The 25,812-nt window shown below is 50.8% G+C and overlaps 3 protein-coding genes across 15 annotated transcripts in view; all 3 read right to left on the bottom strand.

Moving 5' to 3' along the window:
• Positions 1-13,324, bottom strand: part of UBOX5 (U-box domain containing 5) — a 47,544-nt gene extending 34,220 nt beyond the window's left edge. For all 3 annotated transcript variants that reach the window (XM_012755187.3, XM_012755191.3, XM_012755192.3), the window contains exon 1: positions 13,208-13,324. The gene's annotated coding sequence lies outside the window, so the exon portion shown is untranslated. The remainder of the gene's footprint in view (positions 1-13,207) is intronic.
• On the bottom strand, positions 184-13,318 carry FASTKD5 (FAST kinase domains 5). Of its 4 annotated transcripts, XM_076010989.1 has the most exons (4): positions 6,761-7,096; positions 6,014-6,413; positions 4,473-4,608; positions 184-3,399 (listed from the first exon to the last, which is right to left on the bottom strand). In XM_076010989.1, exon 4 carries the CDS (start codon positions 3,207-3,209, stop codon positions 912-914), a length of 2,298 nt encoding a protein of 765 aa, XP_075867104.1. In that variant the 5' UTR covers positions 3,210-3,399; positions 4,473-4,608; positions 6,014-6,413; positions 6,761-7,096; the 3' UTR covers positions 184-911. The 4 variants fall into 4 exon arrangements, with proteins under 4 accessions (XP_075867104.1, XP_020137433.2, XP_075867103.1 ...); XM_020281844.2 differs by lacking the exons at positions 4,473-4,608; positions 6,014-6,413; positions 6,761-7,096 and adding exons at positions 9,688-9,783; positions 13,208-13,295; XM_076010988.1 differs by having other exon boundaries at positions 4,473-6,413.
• A 1,730-nt stretch (positions 13,325-15,054) lies between the features above and the next one.
• On the bottom strand, positions 15,055-24,887 carry LZTS3 (leucine zipper tumor suppressor family member 3). 8 transcript variants are annotated; one of them, XM_076010985.1, is made up of 6 exons: positions 24,755-24,857; positions 20,970-21,028; positions 20,113-20,338; positions 19,107-19,583; positions 17,951-18,814; positions 15,055-17,621 (listed from the first exon to the last, which is right to left on the bottom strand). In XM_076010985.1, the coding sequence occupies exons 4-6, from the start codon at positions 19,563-19,565 to the stop codon at positions 16,923-16,925; spliced, it is 2,022 nt and encodes a 673-aa protein (XP_075867100.1). In that variant the 5' UTR covers positions 19,566-19,583; positions 20,113-20,338; positions 20,970-21,028; positions 24,755-24,857; the 3' UTR covers positions 15,055-16,922. The 8 variants fall into 8 exon arrangements, with proteins under 8 accessions (XP_075867100.1, XP_075867102.1, XP_075867101.1 ...); XM_076010987.1 differs by having other exon boundaries at positions 20,151-20,338; XM_076010986.1 differs by having other exon boundaries at positions 20,154-20,338.
• Positions 24,888-25,812: the final 925 nt, after the last annotated feature.

Raw genomic sequence — 25,812 nt, 5'->3', positions numbered from 1 at the left:
ACAGGCGTGAGTCACCACGCCCGGCCAGGAGATTCTTATTTTAAAACAAGGTATATGAAAACAACTTTTTAAAAAATTGACTTTATACAACGTCTGACTACACTTTTATTCTAAAAACTCAAAATAACTGTGACGTAAGGCTGGTAAGCAGAGGGAAAAAAAATGCAATAAGACTTACTTGACTATAGGACATTTTAAGATGTTTATTATTTACTAGAAGTAATATGCACAAATTAGCGGCAACTTGTATAACCCAATGAGCTTATAATTAATTCACAGTAACATACATTAGCTCCAATCTGCCACAGCCACGAACACAACCAAGTCTCCTACACAGATGATTTTATTACCAAACTTTCATTCTGGCTTTTATAATTGTTTCGCAATTATAAAAATTATGAAATTTTTATAAAATTCCATGTTTCCCCCAAAATAAGACAGGGTCTTATATTTATTTTTCCTCAACAAGACACTCTAGGGCTTATTTTCAGGGGATGTGTTATTTTTTTAAGTATGGTACAACAATCTACATTTATTCAAATATAGTTAAGTCGTCTTCTTCTGGAACATCATCATAACTCTCCAAACCCTGAATTCCATCCTGAATTTCTTGTGACTCTATTTCCTTTAGAACCATTGGCCCCAATCTCTCATGTTGAGCAATAGAGCTCTCATGGGGCAGATGAAAAGGACTGCTCATCTTCTTTACCGCTCCACAACGAAATGCAAGGGTTGTGCAGATACACTGCGTAGCCACGCCCATCACTAGGTCTGATTTTCAGGGTAGGGCTTATATTGCACAAATGCAATCCTGCGAGGGCTTATTTTATGAGTAGGTCTTATTTTCCTAGAAACACAGTAGTAACCATCTACTCCTACACCTTTTGAGTAGAAATGCCCCTGAAGGCTGTTCAGAGAGCAGAGGTGAATACTTTCTCATGGAGGAATGCTAGCTTTTCTAAGCGAGTTCGTTTTAGTAGTGGGAGCCATTCCCAGTGGGCTAACTCTACCACTCGATAGCCAAGCCGAACCAGCTGCCGTCTCTTCATATTATGCAGTCCAAGCAGATTCCTGGAACCATAGCAATATTGGTTCTTATTTGTCATTTGAATGGCCAGCTTCACTGCTGGGGCCTGTATGCTGCCTGAGGGGCACAGTCCAGCCATCTCCATGGACCCAGACCAATCTGCCACATGGCAAAGAGAGCCCCCCAAGGGTCTGGCTGTCTTATTCTGTAATTCCATGGGTTGTTGCCCAGTCTCTGACTCAATTTCCCCCTGAGAATGTCCTCTTGCTTTCCCTTTTAGTAACCGATTCATCAAATCATCTGTAAGGCTGACTCCCTCATGCTTAAGTCTTAATTTGGCTATGTTTTCAGCTGGTGTGACTTCTCTATTAAATGGTAATGGCTTCATGTTAACATCAAGCTGGACTTCTAAGTCAGAAGATCGGGTATGAGGTAAAATCATATGGTACTTGATGTACTGGGGCCCACCCAACATGGTTTCAAGTAAAAACAGAATTTCTAGGAATTCAGGCTTTGAGTTCATATCCTTCCTTGCTAAATCCCACAGCATGTCAGACCCCACTTGCTGCAGGTGAGAACAAAGACGATTACCTCTGTAATCTGGACACTCAATGCCAACTGTACCATCAAGAGTATATAGTTCCTTAGTGAGTTCAAACTTGCTGTTCTCCTGAGCTAACCTGACAAACCCTGGACTCAGAGCAAAATTGATTAATTCTATTGGAAAGTACTCAGAAAATGCCAGACCCAGCAGGCAGGTGAGTAGGTGTTCTGGGTATTGGCTGAATTCAGGCATCTTTCTGTGTATCTCATTTATCAGGCTGGAATAAAATTCTTCTGCATTGGGTGGCTTATAATTCAGAGTTCCAAATGACCACAGAATCTTGGCAACATCTTTACTTCGACAGTGTGCTACTCTAGGAGGCAACGAAGCAGCCACAGCATTCATTAATCCTTCATCCAGAAAGCGTAAGGCCGAGCAGGCAAGAGTCAGGTGCATGACACCCTGAACTCCCAGGTAAGGAATGCGCTGAGGAGCAATCTCTCCAAACTGCTTCATGAAATTTATGTGATCCACATGAGTGAAACGGAACATTTTAAGAATATTCACTAAGGCATGACTACTTAGATGTTGCATGTCAGCACAAGCTAAGTCTCCAATTTTTCGCATGACAAATTCAGAGAGACTACTACTTGATTTAAAGAATCCCAAACAGATTGTACCAACCTCCTCCAAATTGATTGAATCTATATATTTAAGAATCAATGATTCCAGTTTTTGCATTAGGTCCTCGGGTACCTGACGATTTTCACCTATAATATAAATTAAGTGAACCAGCTGGGTCAAGGATAGATCTTTCCAGTGCAAATTAAGATAACTAAAAAAGATTTTTAAAAACCGAGATACTCTATGGCCTAAGTACCGCCAGAGATCAGCTACCAACAGAAGCTGATCCAGACTCATCTCCCATACCTGATGGCAAAATTTGGTTTCATATACAGCTAGCATTGAATGGGAGTGAGGGATCCCTAAACTGACAAAGGCTTTCAAAATATTGATCAGATCTGGGGTATCAAAGAACTGTATGTTTTTCACACTCAGCTGGCAGAGCAAAGCAAAGCTGGTACTGGAGAGCAAACCAGGATGCTGTTCTGCAGGCAGAGAGCTCAGCTTACAGAAATAATCAGCAATGGTTTGAGGCTGGAGATTATTTTCATAAACTCTGACTTTGTGCAAAATTAGTTCACCTTCTGAAACAGAAAGGGGCTGACAGGTCTCAGATCTGTGATAGCTGTGAAGCTGGTACTCTGGTCTTAGCTGTAGGAAAACTCGGCGGTCTTCAAGGGTATCAAAAACTTCTACATCCTCTTCATCAACTCTTATGGCTCTGGGTGAGCCCTGCTGCAACGTGCTGGCTTTAGAGGTAGAGGCCTTGTCGAATTCCAAACCCAGAAGGGCACTTCTGGTTGTGAAGGTCTTCTTAGAAAAGGACGTGCTACAAACATTCTTAACTTTTTTTGCAGAATGGCAGGGACTACCATGTTCTGGAGGGTCCTGTCCCCCATGCTGTGTGCTGCTTCTCATATTCCAATACACCACACGTTGGGCTGCACTGAAGGCAAAAGGACTGTAAAGTGTTCGATATCCTAAAGGTTTTAACAACTTGAGAGTGGCTGCCATTCTGGTGTCAGTACTGATCCTTTTGGCAGTCAGAACACAGTTCTCATAGGTTTGACCAGGCAATTTCTTGTTTATATGGTGCTTGATTAGAGCTGGACGGGGAGGCGTTCCACAGAAACTGCCTGGAAATCTTCAGCATATCACAAGAGCCATGGGTCACAAATGACTGGGCCAGAATTGGTGCCAGATACTGAAAAAAGGGTAGATGAAGAATGAGTGGTGTCTACCTATCATAATATCAAAATTTACACATTATAAGATAGATTAAAACTACACTACTATCCACTGAAGTCCAAAGTTAGTGAACGCCCAGACAATAAGACAGTATATACCAAGGATAAACTCCTTTTGTTTTGCACAAAGGTACATCAAAACCCCAAACCCAGGGTACCATTGGGCAGTTCTCAGATTGCTGCTCGACCCATACTTCCTTCATTAAGAGAGGGTTGCTCTGCTAACATTCAATAGGAAGGAGGAAGGCAGATCTCCAGAAAGAAAGTTGGGAACAAAATTAGCAACTTATTCTGTCTCTTTGATATCAACACATAAAGTTTCCACTTGGAGAGTAAGAAAGTCCATAAAAGGGCCAGGCACAGTGGCTAATGCCTGTAATCCTAGCACTCTGGGAGGCCGAAGCAGGAGGATCACTCAAGGTCAGAAGTTTGAGACCAGCCTGGGCAAGAACGAGACCCCATCTCTACTAAAAATACAAAGAAATTAATTGTCCAACTAAAATATATAGAAAAAATTAGCCAGGCATGGTGGTGCATGCCTGTAGTCCCAGCTACTCAGGAGGCTGAGGCAGAAGGATTGCTTGAGCCCAGGAGTTTGAGGTTGCTGTGAGCTGGGCTGACGCCTCGGCACTCTAGCCTGGGCAACAGAGCAAAACTCTGTCTCAAAAAAAAAGAAAAAGAAAGTCCGTAAAAGCTACCATTCTAACAGTACAAACTAAAAAGTGGGATTTAGGCCAAGTGTGGTGGCACACACCTATAGTCCCAGCTATTCAGGAGGCTGAGGGGCAAAGATAGCTTGAGCCCAGGAGTTCAAGACCAGCCTGGGCAACATAATGAGACCCCTACTCAAAAAAAAAAAAAGTGGGATTTGGTATAAGATTAATTAATTATACCCACAATAACCCTCCCTGTTCTTAAAGTACAAAACTTATAATTACAGAAATCTGTCATTCTAATGTTGTTCCTGTACCTTTTATTTTTATTTTTTTTTATTTTTATTTTTTTTTGCCGGCCGAATTCCGCCCTGTACCTTTTAGAAGATGCCTATTCTTCCCAGGAGGCTTATAACAGAACTTGAATCACTATTGCAGAGTAGTTGCAGATAAGTTGTACAACTGGGAAGTATACTCAAAAACTCCTTCTGGACCGGGCGCAGTGGCTCACACCTGTAATCCTAGCACTTTGGGAGGCCGAGGCGGGCGGATCGCTCAAGGTCAGGAGTTCGAAACCAGCCTGAGCGAGACCCTGTCTCTACCAAAAATAGAAAGAAATTAATTGACCAACTAAAAATATATATACAAAAAATTAGCTGGGCATGGTGGCGCATGCCTGTAGTCCCAGCTACTCGGGAGGCTGAGGCAGTAGGATCGCTGAGCCCAGGAGATTGAGGTTGCTGTGAGCCAGGCTGATGCCACGGCACTCACTCTAGCCGGGGCAACAAAGTGAGACTCTGTCTCAAAAAAAAAAAAAAAAAAAACTCCTTCTGGTAGGGGAGAGCAGAAGGCTAAGGGTCTGCTCACTGTCAATTCATGGGTGGGAAGCAAAGAACATCTCAAAGTTGGGCTCAGGGTTCAGGGAACACCAATTCGCATGACTGTCCTGCTGACATGCCAGAGCTTTCATCAGGAGGCACTGGGTAATCAACTGTTGATTACTTCCTTATTCTGCCTGTGAGCAGTACAATCCCCATTTTTCTCCCATGGTAGAAACCATAAGAGGCTATGAAATTGACACTGCCATAACCTTGCTTTCTTTAATGCTTATTCTCTTTCTTTCTATTTATATGCCAAAGCCTGACAAGCAAGATCCAAGGGGACCTGAGCTGCCAACTGATGGACAAGACAGGGCTGTTGTTGCAGAAAATTCCATAAGGGTTCCAAGATGCCAAAATGACTGTCTAAAGTGCCTGCCCAACTCAATTGTCAACCTCCTCTTCCAGAGTCCATAGCACAAGAACTAGAAGACCGTAGGGCAGGTGGCTCTTTTCCGGTATCCTAGCTACACAGGCTTCTCTGGGTGGCAGGAATATATATTCTAATTTCTTTGTAAACCAGAGCAGAATTATTTCACACTAAATCTTTGTACACTTGGTTCTTAACTATGGCCTGTGGACCATACTGCCCACCAAGTTTCAAACTATGGGTTCAGATGCTATAGACCAGGGTCAGCAAACTATGTCCCAGAGCCCAAATATAGCCCTTCACCTCTTTCTTTTTTCTTTTCTTTTTTTTTTTTTTTTGAGACAGAGTCTTGCTTTGTTGCCCAGGCTAGAGTGAGTGCCGTGGCATCAGCCTAGCTCACAGCAACCTCAAACTCCTGGGCAAACTCCAGAAGCAATCCTTCTGCCTCAGCCTCCAGAGTAGCTGGAACTACAGGCATGTGCCACCATGCCCTGCTAATTTCTTCTCTATATATTAGTTGACCAATTGATTTCTTTCTATTTATAGTAGAGACGGGGGTCTCGCTCTTGCTCAGGCTGGTTTTGAACTCCTAACCTCGAGAAATCCACCCCCCTGGGCCTCCCAGAGTGCTAGGATTACAGGCATGAGCCACCGCACCCGGCCCCTTCACCTCTTTCTGTAAGTAAAATTTTACCAGAACATAGCAAGGCCATTTGTTACATATTATCTATGTCTGTTTTCCCAAAACCAGAGCAGAACTGAGTAACTGGCAGTCTGTGTGGCCTGAAAAGCATAAAATACTATCTCGCTCATTACATAAAGTTTGCCGATCTCTACTATAGACTATTAGTTTATTTTTATGAACACAGCTGGCCAACTTTTTAAAAATTAGAAAAACATTATGAAAATAGCTGTGAAATATTTTTTAATATTTGGATGACAGTAATTGAAGATTTATATGCTTCAAAATACACTAGGAATCTCAATATCACAGAACAGGCAAGGTGGGAACAAAAGAGAGAGCAAGTAACAAAACTCTCCAGTTGACAGAACAGAGCTTTTAAGAAGACCTGCTTTAGCCGGGCGCGGTGGCTCACGCCTGTAATCCTAGCTCTCTGGGAGGCTGAGGTGGGCGGATTGCTCAAGGTCAGGAGTTCAAAACCAGCCTGAGCAAGACCCCGTCTCTACTATAAATAGAAAGAAATTAATTGGCCAACTGATTTATATATGTAAAAAATTAGCCGGGCATGGTGGCACATGCCTGTAGTCCCAGCTACTCGGGAGGCTGAGGCAGTAGGATCGCTTGAGCCCGGGAGTTTGAGGTTGCTGTGAGCTAGGCTGACGCCATGGCACTCACTCTAGCCTGGGCAACAAAGTGAGACTCTGTCTCAAAAAAAAAAAAAAAAAAAAAGAAGACCTGCTTTAGAACTTGGAATCTAAATTTAGTTCAACATAGTGTGCCACTAAAGCCATAAACTGTTCAAATCTGTAGTCTTTTTTTTTTTTTTTTTTTTTTTTTTTGAGTCAGTCTCACTCTCTTGCCTGGGCTAGAGTGCTGTGGCGTCAGCCTAGCTCACAGCAACTTCAAACTCCTGGGCTCAAGCGATCCTACTGCCACAGCTTCCTGAGTAGCTGCGACTACAGTCACACGCCACCGTGCCCAGCTAATTTTTTCTATATATTTTTAGTTGGCCAATTAATTTCTTTTTTTTTTTTTTTTTTTTTTGAGACAGAGTCTCACTTTGTTGCCCAGCCTAGAGTGAGTGCCCTGGCGTCAGCCTAGCTCACAGCAACCTCAAACTCCTGGGCTCAAGCAATCCTGCTGCCTCAGCCTCCTAAGTAGCTGGGACTACAGGCATGCGCCAACATGCCCAGCTAATTTTTTCTATATATATTAGTTGGCCAATTAATTTCTTTTTTTTTTATTATTATTTATAGTAGAGACGGGGTCTCGCTCTTGCTCAGGCTGGTTTCGAACTCCTGACCTCAAGCAATCCGCCCGCCTCAGCCTCCCAGAGTACTAGGATTACAGGCTGACCCACTGCACCCGGCCAAAATCTGTAGTCTTTATTTCATCTTGGCAACTAGATCCTAAGAAATGGCTTTTAAAAAACCCTATTTTTTTTGGCTGGGCGCTGTGGCTCACGCCTGTAATCCTAGCTCTTGGGAGGCCGAGGCGGGCGGATTGCTCAAGGTCAGGAGTTCAAAACCAGCCTGAGCAAGAGCGAGACCCCGTCTCTACTATAAATAGAAAGAAATTAATTGGCCAACTGATATATATATAAAAAAATTAGCCGGGCATGGTGGCGCATGCCTGTAGTCCCAGCTACCCGGGAGGCTGAGGCAGAAGGATCACTGGAGCCCAGGAGTTTGAGGTTGCTGTGAGCTAGGCTGACGCCACGGCACTCACTCTAGCCTGGGCAACAAAGCGAGACTCTGTCTCAAAAATAAATAAATAAATAAATAAAAAACCCTATTTTTTACAAAATAGCTGTTATACTAAAGCAAAAAACTGAAAACCACCCAAATGTCCACTCAATAGGAGGGGACTGGTTTATAGTGTGTGTGGCAGGCATCAAAATATAGAAAAGTACACTCAAATATTCAGTAGAACAAACAGTGCATAAACGAGTTCCATCACCTAAAATACACTTACATAAAAGGATATTAGGCCAGGCACAGTAGCGCACACTGTAATCCTAGCACTCTGAGAGGCTAAGGCAGGAAGATCACTTGAGATCAGGAGTTCAAGACCAGCCTGAACAAGAGCAAGACATCACCTCTACAAAAAATAGAAAAATTAGCCCTGCAGGGTGGGGTGTGTAATCCCAGCTACTGAGGAGGCTGAAGCAGGAGGATAACTTGAGCCCAGGAGTTTGAGGTTGCTGTGAGCTATGATGGTGCCACTGTTCTTTGCCCTGGGCAATAGAGCAAGCCTCTGTCTCAAAAAAAAAAAAAAAAAAAAGGGAAATTAACTACATAGCTTCTTTGTGGGAAGACTTTCTATCATGCCTTTGATAAATTAACTTTTTCTCCCTTGTTATTGAATTAAAACTATTAATACAGAAGAGTATACAGATTGACTTAACAAATATCTCTCTATAAATTATGTCATTTTAAAAGCACACTGAAAAGTTAAAATTACTTAAATTACTTCTACCTAAGAGTACTTAATGAAATTACTGTACATGGTCCAGAAATGAACAAAAGAAGCATTTCCTAGAACATCAATGTTGGGTGTAGATCCAGTGTTTTGAATTGATACGACTCTTTTTTTGTGACAGAGTCTCTCTCTATTGCCTGGGCTAGAGTACCGTGGCGTCAGCCTAGCTCACAGCAACCTCAAACTCCTGGGCTCAAGCAATCCTACTGCCATAGCCTCCTGAGTAACTGGGACTACAGGCATGTGCCACCATGCCCAGCTAATTTTTTTCTATATATTTTTAGTTGACCAAATAATTTCTTTGTATTTTCAGTAGAGACGGAGTTTCGCTCTTGTTCAGGCCGGTCTTGAACTCCTGACCTCTAGTGATCCGCCCACCTCGGCCTCCCAGAGTGCTAGGATTACAGGCATGAGCCACCCCACCTGGCCAATATAACTTTTTTGATTTCTAAAAATACAGGCTAATTTCCAAGATGGAAATAGCAAGACCCACAATTGTCTTAGGGCCTCCTCTGTGCCAAAGCTCAGAGCCCTTTAAAAGCTGTTTTAGCTGCATTAGTTTCAGTACTTACAACCTTTCTGTAAGGTTAGTTTATTATTCCCATATTATTGATGAGAAAGAGACTTCACAAAATTAAAAAATCTGCCAAAGGTTACACAGCCAGGGATTGGGTGGGGCTCAACATCAAAAGATCATCTGACTCCCAAGCTTACATTATTGGTATACTAGAGAGACAAGAATAGGAGTCAGGAAACACAAGCAGGGGGGTAGAGTGTAAACAATCTATGGTCTTCTAGGGTTTCCAGGTACCAGGGAGCTGGAAGGTTAGAACTGAGAAACTCAAAAGCCCCTCCCATCTCTGTGTAGATTCTAACTATCACTATGGTTTATACTATAGGTTGAATATCACTTTTCCAAAATGCTTGAGACCAGAAGTGTTTCAGATTCTGGAATACTTGCATTATACTTACAAGTTGAATATCCCAAATCCAAAAATCTAAAATCTGAAATGTTCCAATGAGCAATTCCTTTAAGTGTTGTGTCAGTGCTCAAAAAGTTTCACATTTTGAAGCATTTCAGATTTTGGATTTTCAGATTTTGGATACTCAGTAATAGACAAAATAATGAATCTTAGAGGCATGAATAGCCAAACTGCAAATGGCAAAGAGTGGCAACTTACTTTTTCACCATGCAAATTATTACAGTAACTCTATAGACACCATATCTATATGTGCTGGTCTGAAATAGAACCACTTCTGCAGCTGGGTCTTGAGTACTATGGAGAAGGAAAGAAAAACAAATAAGATACAGAAGCAGTAAAGTCAGGATAAAAGGCATTGCAAAGAAAAGAAGGTCAAAATGTATTGACCAGAAAGAGAAAACACACCTGAGAGGGTTAGGTTCTCTATACTCAAGGACTCCCAAAGAATCCACAAGAAAACTAGAAAGAGAACACCATGAGATGCTCAGTTAACTCCTGACTGCTTCACCAAAGGTTCAAAGACATCTGATATCATTTCAGAAAGCTCCTTTCCTAATTTAAGGCCCCAAGTATACCCTCCTCCCCATCTCTTTAGGGGTCCTAATGAATCAGAGTGCAGCCTCAGAGACCCCTGGATCCTAGCAGTTCTGAAAGGCACAGCCCAAAACACCCTGAATAATGTGATTTCACAGCAACAAAGAACCTTACCTTTCTACCTTTCGGGTACAGGTCTGAGCAAGGCTGAACAGCTTCATTTTAAACTACAATCCAGAAGTTAGAGGAGAGGAGCCAGGCAGAGGAAGACAGCCACACTAACTGTAGATTAAGTATATGACACCCTCAGCATATACAATTTACCAGTTCTTAATCCTCAATTCTAATCCTTTTCCTATGGCCCAATAAAATTGCCACAAATAAATGGATACTCCAAACCCCATTCTTATCTCAGCAAATAATTTGTTGAACAACCTTGAAAATTAAAAAAGCAAAAAAACTAACTTTCTCTAGATGCTGAGGTCTCCTGCTGAGAACCTACAAAGCTTTAAAGCCCCAAGCCCCTAGCAAGGGCTTAGAGACTGACAATAAGGACCCTTAGCTGTTTTCTGCAGGGGGGGGAGGGTGGGGGGAGTGTTTGTTTGTTTTAAGACCCTTAGCTGTTAATGAGGATGTTAAGTGGGCTACACTCTTCTCTTCTGTGCTGCTGTTTCCACACAGCAGAGCCTACAAGAGTGGAGTCTACCAGTAATATAAAGGTAAAGCACCAGTGCAAAGATGTTTAGGTCAAGATAAGTATCACCCACAAATCTAAGCCAAATCAAAATTAAGTCTAGCAACTCATCCCTGCCTCTTTGTTCTAGTTTCCATGCTTATAGGAGAGAAAACAGTACATCACAATCATTTGTGAAAATTTTCAGCTTATATAGCCCTCCCCTCTCCTTCTAAGACTCTGCTATTCCTCTATGAGAATGGCAAGAAGGACATGGGTAGATGCAGTCTGACTCAGCCCCACAGAAAATTCTGTTAGAGCCCCTGCTTTTAAAAGGTTTTGTAAGACCCTGCTTTTAGAAAATCTTTCCGCATAACAACAGGGAGCTGACACTCAGCCCATCTCAATGGGACTTCGGGAGGAATGACAAAATCCAGGCAGGTAAAGAGAAGTAGGTGCACCCACATAGTCATGAGAGAAAATTCCCAAATTAATGGTCTGAGTACCTATCATGATTGGTGATCGTTAGCTCAACAAACAATTGGTTTTATCTGTTTTTCCAATATGCAAGGCTGCACAGTATAGTATTTGAGACAAATGATGAAGGAACTTCAGAATTATTTTATATCTAAGTTGACTTTCTGGCTGGGCGCAGTGGCTCACGCCTGTAATCGTAGCACTCTGAGAGGCTGAGGTAGGAGGATCATTTGAGCTGAGGAGCTCAAGACCAACCTGAGCAAGAGTGAGACCCCATATCTACTAAAAAAATAGAAAGAAATTAGCTGGACAGCTAAAACAAATATATATATAAAAATTAGCCAGGCATGGTGGCACATGTCTGTAGTCCCAGCTATTCAGGAGGCTGAGGCAGGAGGATTGCTTGAGGCCAGGAGTTTGAGGTTGCTGTGAGCTAGGCGGACACCACGGCACTCTAGCCTGGGAAACAGAAGTGAGACTCTGTCTCAAAAAAAAAAAAAAAAAAAAAAAAATAGGCCAGGCGCAGTGGCTCATGCCTGTAATTCTAGCACTCTGGGAGGCTGAGGCGGGTGGAATGCTTGAGGTCAGGAGTTCGAAACCAGCCTGAGCAAGAGCGAGACCCCGTCTCTACTGTAAATAGAAAGAAATTAATTGGTCAACTAATATATATAGAAAAAATTAGCCGGGCATGGTGGCGCATGCCTGTAGTCCCAGCTACTCGGGAGGCTGAGGCAGCAGGATTGCTTGAGCCCAGGAGTTTGAGGTTGCTGTGAGCTAGGCTGATGCCACGGCACTCACTCTAGCCTGGGCAACAGAGTGAGACTCTGTCTCAAAAAAATAAATAAAATAAAATAAAACAAGTTGACTTTTTCACATGAGGAATGAATGACAAGGCCTTGTTAGGGACTAGAAAAATAAACTAATGCATGGGGAAGAAAACCATACTGGCAAATAAATATTAGATCTGCGTAACTGCCAAAGGCTTCAATTTCTCAGTTGTATTATACAGCACAGAATCTTCAGATTTTGTTTTGGCCTACTAGGCAGCAGCAAATCATCCAAATGCTTGCCCAAGGCCATTCAGAGCAATGAGTTGCAGAACCCAGTTATGGAAAGACAGCTGTTCTTACTACTCAAAAAGTGTACCCAAAATGTAGAAAACATTAATTCAGATTCCAGTAGTAACAAATGACTAGAGCACAAAACAAGCCATAGTTGGTGCTAACACACCTAGCTATCAGCTCCACAGGACAGAGCACTGTCCAAGAGTCTATAGTGAGTGCGCAATGAAGCATCACCTGAGGCGACCAATGAAAGTAGATGGTATCAGGGGACCTGAGTCCCCTGTCCTGAGTCAGGACAGAAAAGCTGTGTCATGATTTGCACAGAAAGAGAAAGAGCTATTATTTCTTGTCCCTAGTGAGGAAAAAAAGAAGGGGGCATCAATACTAACCTTAGTTAGGCTTGTGCAACCAGAAACTGTCTGCTAAAAGTGGGGGGAAAGTACACATTGTATCATATTGATATTTGCTGAAGATTAACCGCGTCCATTGTACTAAGCAAAATACTGTGGGATCCTGCTACTCGAAATGTGGTCTGCGGGCCAGCAGCATCAGCCTCACTGGGCCAGAATCACAGAATCTCAGGCCCCACCCAAGACCAATAGAATCGGAATCCCCAAGCCATTTGCTTGCACATAAAAAACGTTATAAGAGGCGCGGCAGAATCTCTCACTACATTCTCACAACAGCCCTGTGGGACAAATACGTTACGATCCCCGTTTCACAGAGGAAAAAAACAATCAAGGTTCAGATAAGCCTCTTGCCCAAGATCACGGAACTCTGGAGTGGCGAGAGTTGCCAAGGTTCTCCCTAGAGCCAGGACTGTGAGAGGCGCCCACGACCCCTGCCAGGAATCACTGGACAGAGCTTCGGTGCGCGCCGGCCTTGGTCCGGCCAGGAGGGCGGGAGGCACAGGCCAAGGCCCAGGTCACCGTGAGCGCAGAGAGCGTCCGCCGCAACCTCCTTCACTCACCTGAGCCGGGCGAAGACGGACGGGTGCCGCAACACCAAACCCGGTATACCGCGGGCTCAGACAGCACGAACACTCCTCCAGGAACACCGGGACCTCACAGCCTCACTTCCGGCCAACTGCCCACTACTTCCGTGTGCTGTGCGATTAACGGGTACTGCCGAGGTTCAAAAGACTGCGTCAGCGTTTTCCAAGGACGTTTTCTACTGGAGGATGTTGATGGTTAGACAGGGGGAGTCTAGGACCTGCCTAGGGAAAACTCCTGCCTAGATGCATCGCTCTGGAAGTAATTGAGTAGCTTAGAAACCGGTTTGAATCCAGGACCGCCACTCAGGGTTTTATGGCATTATGGAAGTCACGTAAACCCTCTAAGCCAGTACAGTGATGGTAATAATGCACTTATAATAGAGATGCATCTGTAAGGTGCTCTCAGGAGACGAGTTAGAGATGTGATGGGTAGACGAGCCTGTTAGGAGAAATGGATGTGAGGAGCAGGAGCTTGAGGAGGCCAGAGCTATGGCAGATGAGCCAGGGTGATCCTCCACTTCTGTAAGTAGGAAAGCTCATACCTGGGTCGGTATGGACACCTAGGCAAGGAAGAGACTCCACCGAGCCTCTACCTAACAGGGTCTTCATACCTTGTCAGCACCTTGGCTGCTGGTCTACACATCCTAAAAGCTGTGAAGGAGACCTGAGAAATCATGCTCCCTCCCGAGTACCATCTTATTGGGGAGACAAAGTCAATGTAAGGAGAACATGTCCCTGCAAGGAGGGACATGGCATCCCAACTCTTGAGCTCTGTGGATAGCACTATTTGCCTGGGTGTGGACATTTAGGGACCCAGACCACTGCTTAGGGAGGATTCTCTCACACAGGCCAGACCAGGGCAAACACTGCTAGTTGCTGATTATGACTTTGTCCTTGCTAGCAGAACCCAGAGAGAGCAGAGAGCCTATCCCCAAGGGATGAACCATGTTTGCTCCTAGGCAGCCATAACAATCCTGTTCCTCTTTGCCAAATACTCAATTTCCCAGTCTCCCTTGAAGTTGGAGGAGCATGTGACTCAGTTCTGAACAAGGAAATTTAAAGGGAAGTGTGCTGGTAGGGTTCTGGGAAAGCTTCCATTATCATGATAAAGTGTTACAGCCTCAATCCCTGCACAGAGCTGTGGCAGCCACCTTGTGGTAAGGAGGGAACAGGGTAAGGATGGGACAGTGACGATGAAAAATCTAAGTCCTTGATGAATTGATTCCAATGACACTCAAGTCCAGACTTCTTGTCAGGTGGGGAAAAATAAATTCTTTGAGGTCCTGTTGTGTTACTTATAGCAGAATGCATTCTTAATTGTGGGGCTTTGTGAGGATGACAGAAGAAATTGTCATAAAGGGCAGCTCTCTGCTGTGCAGCAAACTTGGGTCCCTTTTGTCTATGGGGGCCTCACCATTAATTGCAAACCCATTCTCAACCTTCACTTCTATGCACTCTGCCCTCAAACATCTGCCATACTGTAATGTGGCTCAGGTTTCCACAGGCTGCATCTAGCTCTCCTGCATCACTCGTTTTCTGGCTAGCAGCCTAGTGTCCAGATTCTGAGCTGGAACCAGCGTGAAGCCCTTTTGACGACAGACTGAGCTGAAGTGAAAGCCCCATTGGGCAGAAATGTGGAACCACGACTCCTCCTGGGCAACGTGGAGGAGCCTGGGCTTTGAGCCAAACTCCTAGCACAGCCCAGTGAGCACCTCTAGTCTCGTGCCTCCTCTGGGAAATGTTTACTCCAGCTTTGCCCTCTACTAACCCTTCCACCCAGGCCTCACCTCCCATACCCACAAAAACACAAGAAGGCCAAAGAATGCCACTCAAGAGGCTTTCTCCATTTTATTTCTTTGGGAAAGGAAAACGAAAAGTCTTTCCATCACATATGGTAGAGATATATATTTATATATATTTATATATAATTTCTTTTGTGGTTGGACATCCCAAAGCTAAGTCTGTTCATATTTTTTTCTATTTTTTTTTCCTACTAATGCCTTTTCTTCTCCCTGCCCCTGTGGCCTAGGGCCAGGTCCTGGGACAGGTGCAGTGAGGGGTGAGTGGAGTGGGCAGTGGTTGCCAGGGTGGCTTCCCACCCAGCTCAGAGACCTGGTGAGGACCACCCAGAGGGGCTGTGCAAAGTGTTAGAGGCCACACAGAGGGGCGCTCCTGTTTTGTGGGGGATGCACAGCTCATTAAACAGTCACCAGTCATGGGAGGAGGCCAATCAGGGGCTGGGGGACTTGCTCACAGTAGTTGCCAGCTCTCTCCACCCTGCCCCCCAAATTCAGTGTTGGGGATGGGAGGAAGAGAGTGAAAAAGAGAGAAATACCAGGGCTGAGGGCCAAGCCTCCTCCAATTTTTATTGCTGGTGAATTAGAAATTTGCTTTTCCCTTCCTGTCTTGGGGAGATGGAGTCTGAGAGGGCCCCGAGAGGAAGTAACATTGGCTGCCCTAACCCTGCTGATGGCTGTGCCTGGCCTACCCTGGGCAAATGCTAGGCCATCTCAGGGCCCTGGGAACCAAGAGGTCAGTGTTCCTCTCAGGGTAGCCTGTTCTTCAAGGGCAATCACATCCACCCCTCCCCACCCCTCAAACAAGGGCCCCGGGCTCAGACTTGGGCCAATCAGTGGAGCTGGGAAGTGGGCAGGTGCACCAAAGGTCAAGCAGAATTTTCTACTGGAAGAAAAGGTGAGACTTTGGGGACGAGGCAGCCTAGGAAGATGATGTGCTGAGCATGAAAGCAGGAAGCTGGGGGAATCAGGTGGGGGAAGACATTGCAGACACTCATCTGACCTCAGAAACTGGGTGAAGGGAGTGCCTGAGAGGCAGGTAGCACTTAATAGCTGTAGTTAGAGCTGAAAAGTGGTCCTAGGTGTGGGGTCAGCCAAGTAGATTGGGCTGTTGCCCTGCAGGATCCTGGCCAGAAGGGTGAGGGTAGAGCTGAGAAGCCTCCAAGTGACCCAAGAACAAGAGGACAGATCTTCCCTGGGCGCTGAGCTTCTAGCCCCTGCCCTCCCCTCCCCCAACGCACACGCAGGGACACACACTCAGGACCTCGCCAGGCTCTGAGGCCTGAGCCCAAGAGACCTTGGGGGGGAGGGGCTGGGCAGGTAGCCCTCTCAACCACGGGCAGGCCATCTGCTCCCACTTGTCCTGCCAATCTGCCCAGGGAGGGAGAACACTGCAGAAAGGAGAGAAGCCAGGAGCCTAGGGTCAGCTTCAGCAGACACCATGCAAGCCCCCTCAGGCTCCACAGCCTACGAAGTGAGCACAGAGAGCATCACTGGACAAAGGGTGGCTGACAGTAGCAGCCCAGACCCCACCAGAGGGGCTGGGGCACCTCATGGCATTGCAGGTCTGCGGTCTCCATCTCCAAGGGGGTGCCAAGAAAGGGAGCATGACTCCTCTGCTGCCTGGGCCCTCATCCCCACTGACTCTGCCCTCACCCATTCCCTCCTTTTAGGAGGGTCCAAGTGGGCTGCCCACGAAGGGAGCCCTGGAGCTGGGAGGGCACAGCACTGGGGGAAGCCGGGTCGCAGGGAGGAGCCTGGTCACAGCTGCTTTGAGAACCTCTTTGGTCTGGGGATATGGGACATATGGGGGAGAGAGATGGAGGGGAGGGGACACTGGGGACTCTGGCCTCTTGACAAGACATTGTCAGAAGGCCACGTTCCCAGGTCGAGGATCAGATTTCTGTGGACTCAATGCGCTCGAGGCGCGAAGGTGTCCAGGCTTTCTTCTCCTCGCCATGTTGGGGGGTCGGCGTGCTCGCACCCCCCGCCGCCCCGCGCTCCCGCAGCCGCCGCTCCAGCTGCTGGTTGCGCTGGTACATCTCCACATAACTCAGCTGCAGCTGCTTCTGGTACTCGATGACCTTTTCCTTCTCCTCCAGCCATACGCGGCGCTCCTCCGCGAAGCTGGCACCCTGGCGCTCCCGGGCGCGCCGCTCGGCTGCCAGCTCGGCCTGCAGCCGTCCCACCTCCCGCCGCAGGGCCCGCGTCCCGTTCTCCCCGCCTGCCTCCGCCTCCCCGTCCACTGAAGCCAAGGAGGCGGCGGCGGCCACCCCGGCCTGACGGCGCATCTTGGCCTCGTCGCTCTCGCAGGTGGCCAGCGCGTCCTGCGGCTCGGCCGGGTCCACGGGGGTCAGCGCCGGCTTGAGGCAGGCGGCAGGCAGCTCGCCCTCGCCCAGCTCCAGGCTGGCCTGCTTGCTGCCGAAGGAGTCCCTCAGGCTGAGCAGCTGCTCCTCCTTCTCCCGCAGGGAGGCCCGGCCCTCCCGCAGCTGCGAGCGCAGCCCCACGATCTCACTCAGCTTCTGCGACACGTCAGCTTGCGAGTCCTTCAGCTGCTGCTTCAGGAGGGAAATCTCTCCAGCCTTCTGGCACACCTGGGCAGGGCAGGCAAAGGAGAAGCGGCAGGTAAAGGCGGAGCCCTGCTCACCCCACCCCACGCCACCTCTGGCACCAGGGCTCGGGCTCAGCCCCTCGTCAGACTGGGCTGCAGAGACACGGGTGCCTTGCCTGGACTCAGGACAGACGTGGCCAACCATACATAGCCCAGGGACAGCCTCCAGTCCCAGACCCACTCACAGACACTCCTACTTCATTCTTCTCCCTCCTGCTCCTTTCATTCCCCCTTGTGATAGTGGGGGCTACTGCTCTGGGGTTCTCCAGAGGGACAGAAGGGAGACAGACGGCCCCAGCCCCCAGCCCGCACCTCCCACTTGGTTTCCTCCATCCGGGGCAGAAAGTCAGCCTGCTCCTTCTGGCAGGCGGCCACCTTGTCCTCTAGCTCTTCCCGCTGTCGCATCAGCCGGGCGGCCTCCTCCTGCAGCTGCTTCTTGTCCTGCTGCAGCCGCAGCACCTGCAGCTGCAGGCCTTGCTGGGCGCGCTGGGCGCGGCGGGCCACCTGCTGCAGCTTCCCACTGCAGCCTTGGCGCAGCTCTGCCAGCTCCCGCTCCCAGGCCTTCTGCCGCTCCTCCAGGACCTGGGCCACAGCCGCCTCACTCTGCTCCAGGCTGCGTCGCAGAGCTGCCACCTCCTGCTCCTTCTCCCACAGCCGCTCCTCCAGCTCCTGGATCAGTGCACTGGGCGAGGGCGGTGAGCAGGCCGCAAACGGCAGGCCTCCACCTCCGCCCTCCCCAGACCCCAGATGGCCTGGCCGACCCATAGATGACGAGGACCCACTCTTGCTGGAGGCCCGCCCACTGTCAGAGGTCCCCAGGTCCTGGTAGCCCGACCCCCCACCGCTGCTGCCACCACTGCCACTACCATAGCTGGCAGTGCCGATGCGGTTGATGTGGCTGGTGGAGGCGCTGAGGGGCGCCAGGTGCTGGCTGTAGCTGGAGCTGTAGGTGGGCAGGCTTGTGAGTGAGTTCCGGCCTGAGTCTGAAAGGCCGCCTCCACTCCCACCTGCTGGTGTCATGGTCCGAGACTTGTCCAGTCCACCCTTGAGGCCACCAGGGCCCTGTCGACCCTCAGGGGTCCCATTGGTCTGCGGGGGGCACAAGTTCTGCATGGAGTGGAAATTCTTGGGTACAACAGGCTTGAAGGCTGACGGACGAACTAGTGGCTCTGAGCACTGCATGAAAGCCAGGGAGGGGGAGGGGCATCAGGAGGAGGCCTGAGCCTTGGCCTCAGCCTCTTTCCACCCACTCGTTCGATTTCCATCCTCAGGTTCCTCATCTGGGTCTCCACTTCATGGCTCACCCAAGCCAGGTCTCTGTCCTGGATCCACCAGATGGACTTGGCCCCAGAGCCCCACTCCACGACTCCCCAGCCCAGCCCCCAAGAAGGCCCACTTTGCCCACCTTTCTGGGCTGCTTCCCACCCCCAGAAAAAGGCTGTGAGGGTCTCAGGCCCTGGGGACTGACCTGGTCTAGTTTGCCTGAGGTGGCCAGGAGCTTAGGTGGGTGGCTAGGCTCTCGATACTGTGGAGGGGCCTTGTCACTGCCACCACTGCTGCTGCTGCCACCGCTGCTGCCCACCACATTGCCGCAGACATCCGTGTGGTCACTGCCTCGAAGCTCGCCATTGAGGTAGAGGGAGTTGGCGAGAGCCTTGTCTTCTGAGGGGTAGCGGCTGGGCCTCTCCCTGCTGGCCCCGCTGCCACTGCCTCGGGGACCGGGGAAACTGCCCTGGCTGCCCCCACCCCCTGTGCGGGTGCCCACGCTCTTCATGGCAAACTCCTGGGCATGGGCCACCCCACTGCCCACACTGCCCATGGCCAGGCGGGGGTCTGGGGGTCCAAGCTCAGAAGGCCGTGGGGCAAAGGCCAGGAGGGGATCCCGCCCTGGGTCAGCACGCACAGGTAGTGTCTCCAGCTTCGCCATGACTAAGCCAGGAGGGCACTGTGGGCACAGATGAGAAGGCAGAGATAGGTCACACCCCACCCCCACTCCCACCCCCCAACCAAGTCAGCCCCAGCACTACCCTGTTCCCCAGTGTCCCTTTCCCTACAAAGGGGGTACAAAGAGTTCCCAGGCATCCAAGGTGGAGGAATAGGGCCAGGGTAAGAGAGGGAGCTTGGTAAGGGGGATCTGCCCATTGCCCACTTGATAAAGCCCAACCCCAGGGGCACCATGCACACAGCCCCAGCTTTACCCGGGTCAATATCCCACTCAACTTCTGTCTCAACCCCCCTCGTCCATGAGCCTCCTGTACTTAAGAGCCCTCTTAACGCTTTGCTGAAACCCCCAGAACTTAAGGGTTCTTTACCCTGGGTCTGAGCCCTGTAGCTCAATTTCATGGGCTAGGGAGATGGGCCTGGAAGGGGAGAGCAGGACCTGAATCCAATAGGGAATCTCAGGAGTTCAGGGAGGGAGAGAAACACACCCCTATCCAGAAATTTAGGGTGGGGGTTCTTCCCAGCCCCCTAACCTAGGGTGCTGCAGTCAAGGGCAGAAGTGGAAGCTCACTACCAGCGCAGGCTTCTCTCCTTGCCTTTCCAAGGGGGTGGGGAGCCGACGGGTCCTCAAGCCTTGGACCCTCCGAGGCCCGGTCTGCAGGGGCCATGTGCCTCACTCTCGCAGTCGGGGCTCGGCCCGAACCAGCTGCAAGACTTTGGACGCGCCAACTGAGCCATCCCGGACTGCAGTTTTCTCCTCTGCGAAATGGGAGAAATGAAGGACCTACCTCGCGGGGCTGCCGCGTGCCAGGGGCCCCGAGGCGGCGGGCACAGGAGGAAACAGGGGTCTTGGCGGGTGGTGGGTGGGAGATGCCGCTGCAGCCCGCATCTGGGTCGGCGGTGGGCACCGCCTCCAGCACGTCCCGCCCCCAGCGGACGGACTGGGCCGCGGTTGCAGCGCGTGGCAAGGGAGCCCTCCCAACTCAGACGCACGGGGGGCCCAGCAGGAGAGGGGCCCCTCCCGGAGACCAGTACTCTGCAGGGTTCCCGGGGCTGGCTGGGGCCCAGGCAGAGGACAGAGGGGCGCCAGCTGCAGGCGCCGGCGGAGCCTCCCTCGAGGCCTGCGTTTGCCACAGGTGGGCGGAGAAGTGGGCGGGGAGAGGGGCGGGGCCGCCGCACCCATTTGGCGCCCCAGAGGATCCCGCGCCTGCGAACCCCGCTAAGAATTCATTGCCACCAGGAAGTCTTCCTGGACTACGCCCCTCCCCTGTTCCCTGTGGACCTTGACCCAGCTCAGTTCACCGTGAAGTCCCCTAAGCCCTTCGGTGGGTGTGTGCCCCCTCCCCCGAGGCCGGCCCACACGAGAAGGGGGAGCAAGACCTCAGGTTACCTGTGCTCAGGGAGGCCCTGCTTCCTCGTTCCTTTGTCTCAAGTCCGCCGCGGGAACACCTGCCCCAGAGATGTGCATAATCCAGCGGGGCAGGGGCCTGCCCCAGGCAGGCAGTGCCTGCCTCAGGTAAGGCCGGTAAGGCCGGTAAGGCCCTCAAATATGTGGGCCAGAAATGGGAGGGAGCGCCCTTAAGGCCTTTACCCGCTACTCCCTTCCCAGACAGGCAGGGAGCCCTCCTTCCCTATCAAGGTGAAGGGTGCACGTGGAACCCAGTGGCCCCTTGAGTGCTCCACACACCATCTTCTACCCAGATGCCCAGTTCTAATGCTAGGCCCCAGACCCAGAAAGCCTGACAAAACTTCTGTCCTTCCAGGGTCTTCTGACCACTACAGCAGGAATTGCAGCCCCAGATTGCTGGAAAGTTTGCCATCAAGCCAGGCCACTACCTTTGTAGAATTCCATTCCCTTAGTGTCTGTCCCTACAGGTATGGAGAACAGCACTTTGCCTGCCACCCTCCTCCCTTGGGCCAGTCTGTCCCTCACATGCAAGGGCTGGGACCAGGGTGAAGCAAAAGAGGCTCCTAGGGCACACCTCAAGTGCAGGGTCAGCAGGCTTGCGACCCTGTGAGGGCCTCCTTAAATTTTGTGCGTTAGGTGCCTCTCCTGCCTAGTCCCAGCTTTGCCTCCACTCCCCAGCACACTCCAGCCTGCTGCCTAGGGCCTGCAACCCCACCCATCCACCTAAGCACAACCCCCTTCTCTTGCCAGCAATGTTGGGAGAGCTGGGGACTGGGAGGATGAAGGCTGAATGGCCTGAGGCTTGGAACCAGTAGGAAGGCCTGGGCAAGGTTTGGGAAGGAAAACTAGCAAAACCTCATACAGAAGGGATTCAGGAGGTGGGGACAAGGAGCAATCTGGGCTAGGGCACCAGGATGGGTTTGACATCCTTAACATGACAAGGGAAGACTGCCTGGGGGAAATAGGTGCTTTGGGGAACACCAGAGGAAGATACTTCTCAGGCACTGGATAGAAAGAGACGGGGATCTGCAGCCTTTGAGGGGGGTGTGGGCAGAGCCCAGCACTAAGCTAGGGTAACAGAGTCCTACGAGTCTGGGAGCAGAAAGAAAGCAAAAGAGGGTGGGCCCTGAAGGCCAAAGTGGGGGCCTTCAAAAATGTGGGGGCAGCTTCCAGTGTTGAAGAGAAAGAGGCCAGGTAAAATTAGGCATGAAGATTGTGCTCTGGATTTGGCAAGTGGGGACATCACTGGTGTCTACGTCAGAATGGTTTCAGAAAAGTGGTGCAAAGCAAAGTCAGACCACAGGGCTAGAGGGGTGCAGAGAAAGAAAAGGCAGAGTTCCTGCTAAAAAGAGGCCAGAGAAGGCAGTAATTTAAGGAGGTGTGAGATCCAAGGACTTTTTTAATTTTAAAATTAACCATGGTAGAAACCTGAGTGTGTTGATATGCCGAAGGGAGGCACCAATAGTGAAATGAAAGATCTAGGCAAGGGAACTGCAAGGGGCTGCACCAGAGGCCTGGCTGTGGACAGGAACAAACCTTAGCAGTGATCAAGTTGATCATGTGAATGACGGGATGTTTGTGAAGGTGCTTTGTAAACTGTAAGGTGCAGTACAAACATATAGTACCACCTTCTCCGAGATCCAGGAAAGGAAAATTTGACCATAGGTTGGCACTGGTCATATGCCACTCTGCCACACTGTTTCCCTAGAGTGTGTGTGGTCCCCAGCCAGGCTCAGATGCCCAGAGTCCTGGATGGAAATGAGGTCCCAGGACCATTGTCCTGCTCCTCCTTTCCTTATGCTCTACCTGGGGGAATCTTTGATTGTCAACCCACAGAAACTCTTCCTGGAGTCTCACTCCTCAAAGAGCTTCTTGCCATGATTCTAACCTGCATAGTTAACCCCTTGCAAGCATTCCCTGCTCCTTGCCTCTCCAAGCTTGGGCTGCTGCAGCTTCTTTCCTAAAAATCCCAGCAGGGAGCTGGCAGGACGAGAAGGGAGATACGTTTCCCTAATAAGCAGGAACTGAGCCAAAGAGGAAGGGTTTGAGCTTTGCCTATGGGTCAGGGTCCTGAACTGGCCCAGGTAACTGAGCATGATCTGCAAAGGCAGCCTCCTGGCATTAGCACAACCTCCTAGGATCAGAGCCTGCTGCCCAACTCACCCCCAGTGCCTGGGACATTACACACAGTATTAGCTGTCATGAAAGGGCCAAATGGATTCTACCTGGGGGTTACTTGTGCAAGTTCCTCCAACCCACCATGACTACCCAGTCCCTCTCCACCTATGTCCCTCTCAAAGCTACGAACACTTGGGGTCTCAGAGTCCCCAGGCCCAGCTTATTCCACCTCCTAAACATCTCAGCAGCCTCTCCTGCCAGCACCCTTGCTAGGGCTCCTCACTGGCCTTTCTTATCCTGACTCCCTCCCCTGAGCAGCTGTCAGGGTTCTCTTTTTAAAGGGCAACCCGATCATGTCCCTGCTCTGCCCAAATCCTTCCATGAGCAGGATCAAGTGCAGTAGACAGAGTTCTGGTGGCATCATCTCCAAGTGTAAATCCCAGCTCCACTGATTAGGAGTAGAACCTCATACAGGTATTTCATCTCCGGTTCTCACACCTACCTTGCAGGCATTTTAAGAGGTAAATGTATTATGGATAAAACACCTGGTATTCCTCTTGGCCTCCAGAACCAGAGCAGAGCTTGCAGCAGGGGCCCCAAGTCCTCTCCCGATGCCCATCCTATATCTCCCCTGACCTCACTCCCTTTCCACTCCACACACAACCTCTTCTCAGTTCTTTCTCCCCATCCTACATTCTTCTAGGACCAATCCCAACGCTGCCTCCCAGGATGGCATCTCTGATCACCCCCACCCCTGGGGGGAGAGGGGTGTTGAAACACTTGACTTAGGACACCCCAGGGATATTTCGCTTCTGAGGCCTCACCAGGGCTGGCCTGTAGGTTTCCCAGGGGCACAGATGGCAAAGTCCTGGAGGGTCTCTGGGCCCTGGCACCAAGAAAATAAATGCAGGGCAAATGCATGTGGGAATGTTAGTTATGAGCAATGCAAAGAGGCAATGAATAGGGGCAGGAAATCAGGAAGAGCTTCCAGGAAGGACTGCGGGAGGGAAGGGATCTGGGGGCAAAAGGGCTTTTGGGGTGCAGAGATCTCCAGAACTTCTTGGTTGGGATGAGTGAGGGGAGATCCATCTTCCCTTGGCACTGTGGGCACTGGCGCAGGAAGGGGCCCATCACCTAGCTCCTTGCTCTGATGAAGCCCGTGTTTTAGGACTGAGGGGGCCGACAGCGCCCCCCCACTCTGAGCACACACGCGCGCATACACGAGCCTCCGCTGGGTAGGGGGAAGAGAGGGGGTCGCCATTCACCAGCACCCCACCGCCAGCAGCGCCAACTGGTAGAGACCCCTACCACAGCCCGTCGACGGAGGTGCCTAGGGGTCCCTACAGGGGGAAATCCCGTCCGCACCTCCCTGGGCTCCCCACCAACGCGTGTGGCCCCGGGGGGCGGGGCGCGGAGGGAAGAGGTGACATAATCCGGGCCGCACCCCCTCTGGCCGCCACCTCCCCCCAGGCCGGGCGAAGCATCCATGACATCATCGGCCTCATCTCCGCTCCCCTCCCCCCTGGGACCCCAGCAGCGGGACGCGCCCCCTCCCCAGCTGCGGTCCAGTCTGACGCGCCGCGCGGTGCAGCGTGCACTGCGGCGGGTCGGAGCTGGGAGGGGCGCCAGGGTGGGCCTGCCTCACTTACTTGCTGCCTCAAGGTCCAGCTCCGGGTCTCCGATGCGGGCGCCACCAGCCCGGCTCACTGGCGCAGCCTGAAGCCCGCCCGGCGGGGCGCGCGGCGCGGGCCCGGCTCCGCTCCGCGCCCCTCCCGCTCCCCGCCCGGGCCCCGCCCACCAGCGGCTGCGGCAAACGCGGGCCCGCCCTCCGGCCACGCCCCCCGGGGCCGCCAATCCCCGGGCTGGGGCGGGGCGCGGCGCCTTAAAGCTTTACACGCTGTGCCCCTGTCCGCGCGTGGGACCCCTGTGTCTCACACGCTCCAGGGCGTCGCAAGTCTGCCCCGAGTCCCTCCGTTCGTAGCCTCTTACCCTCCCAAACCCTTGGGCTCAGCCCCAGTGTCTGCTCGCTAACAAATCCAGTGGGAGCGCGCCCTCCCTGAATCCCGCATCTTTGGAGAAGGGGAGGAGCCCCTGTGGCTTGAGGAAGGGGATCCTGACTCCCAGCCCCAAGCTGCATTCCTCTCCTGCGGCTGCTGCTCCGGACGCGGCCTCCCAGCAGACGCTTTGAAACCCTGCAAGTCTGCAAGGTGGGGACAGGACGAGCTGTCGCAGGTGGATCCGACTCGGATAAAGGAAGACCCTCCCGGGCGCGGGGACCTAAGGTGGTCATATGGGAGTATCGAGGGTCAGAAACTAAGTCCAGGAGCAAACGGAGCCGATCTGAAACTTGCTGCTCGCACAGGCTTATCGTCCCAAAGGTGCGACGAGGAAAAAAAATACACTTTACACACCAGCAGGGTTTGAGCGCTTTCATCCTGCGCCCGGCACCTGGAGTAAGGCCGGGCCCCCGCCCCCACTCTGCATCCCGGGGTGAGAGGGAGTGGGGTCAGGACTTCGTCCTAGACCCGAAGCGCCAACTCGAACGCACGTGCCGCGTCCACTTCGGGGAGTGCTCACTCCGCTTAGGGCGGCCCGGGAGGACTATCGGGAGGAAGGAGTCGGCCTTGAAATGAGGCCTTACCCTTGAATAGGGTGGGGAAGCAAGCCATACCGAGGGTTCAGCATTAGCAAAAAAAAGCCTGTAGGC

The sequence above is a fragment of the Microcebus murinus genome, chromosome 16 (genome assembly GCF_040939455.1).
Source record: "Microcebus murinus isolate Inina chromosome 16, M.murinus_Inina_mat1.0, whole genome shotgun sequence".
Classification (NCBI taxonomy): Eukaryota; Metazoa; Chordata; class Mammalia; order Primates; family Cheirogaleidae; genus Microcebus; species Microcebus murinus.
This window is presented reverse-complemented; position numbering and strand designations above follow the sequence as displayed.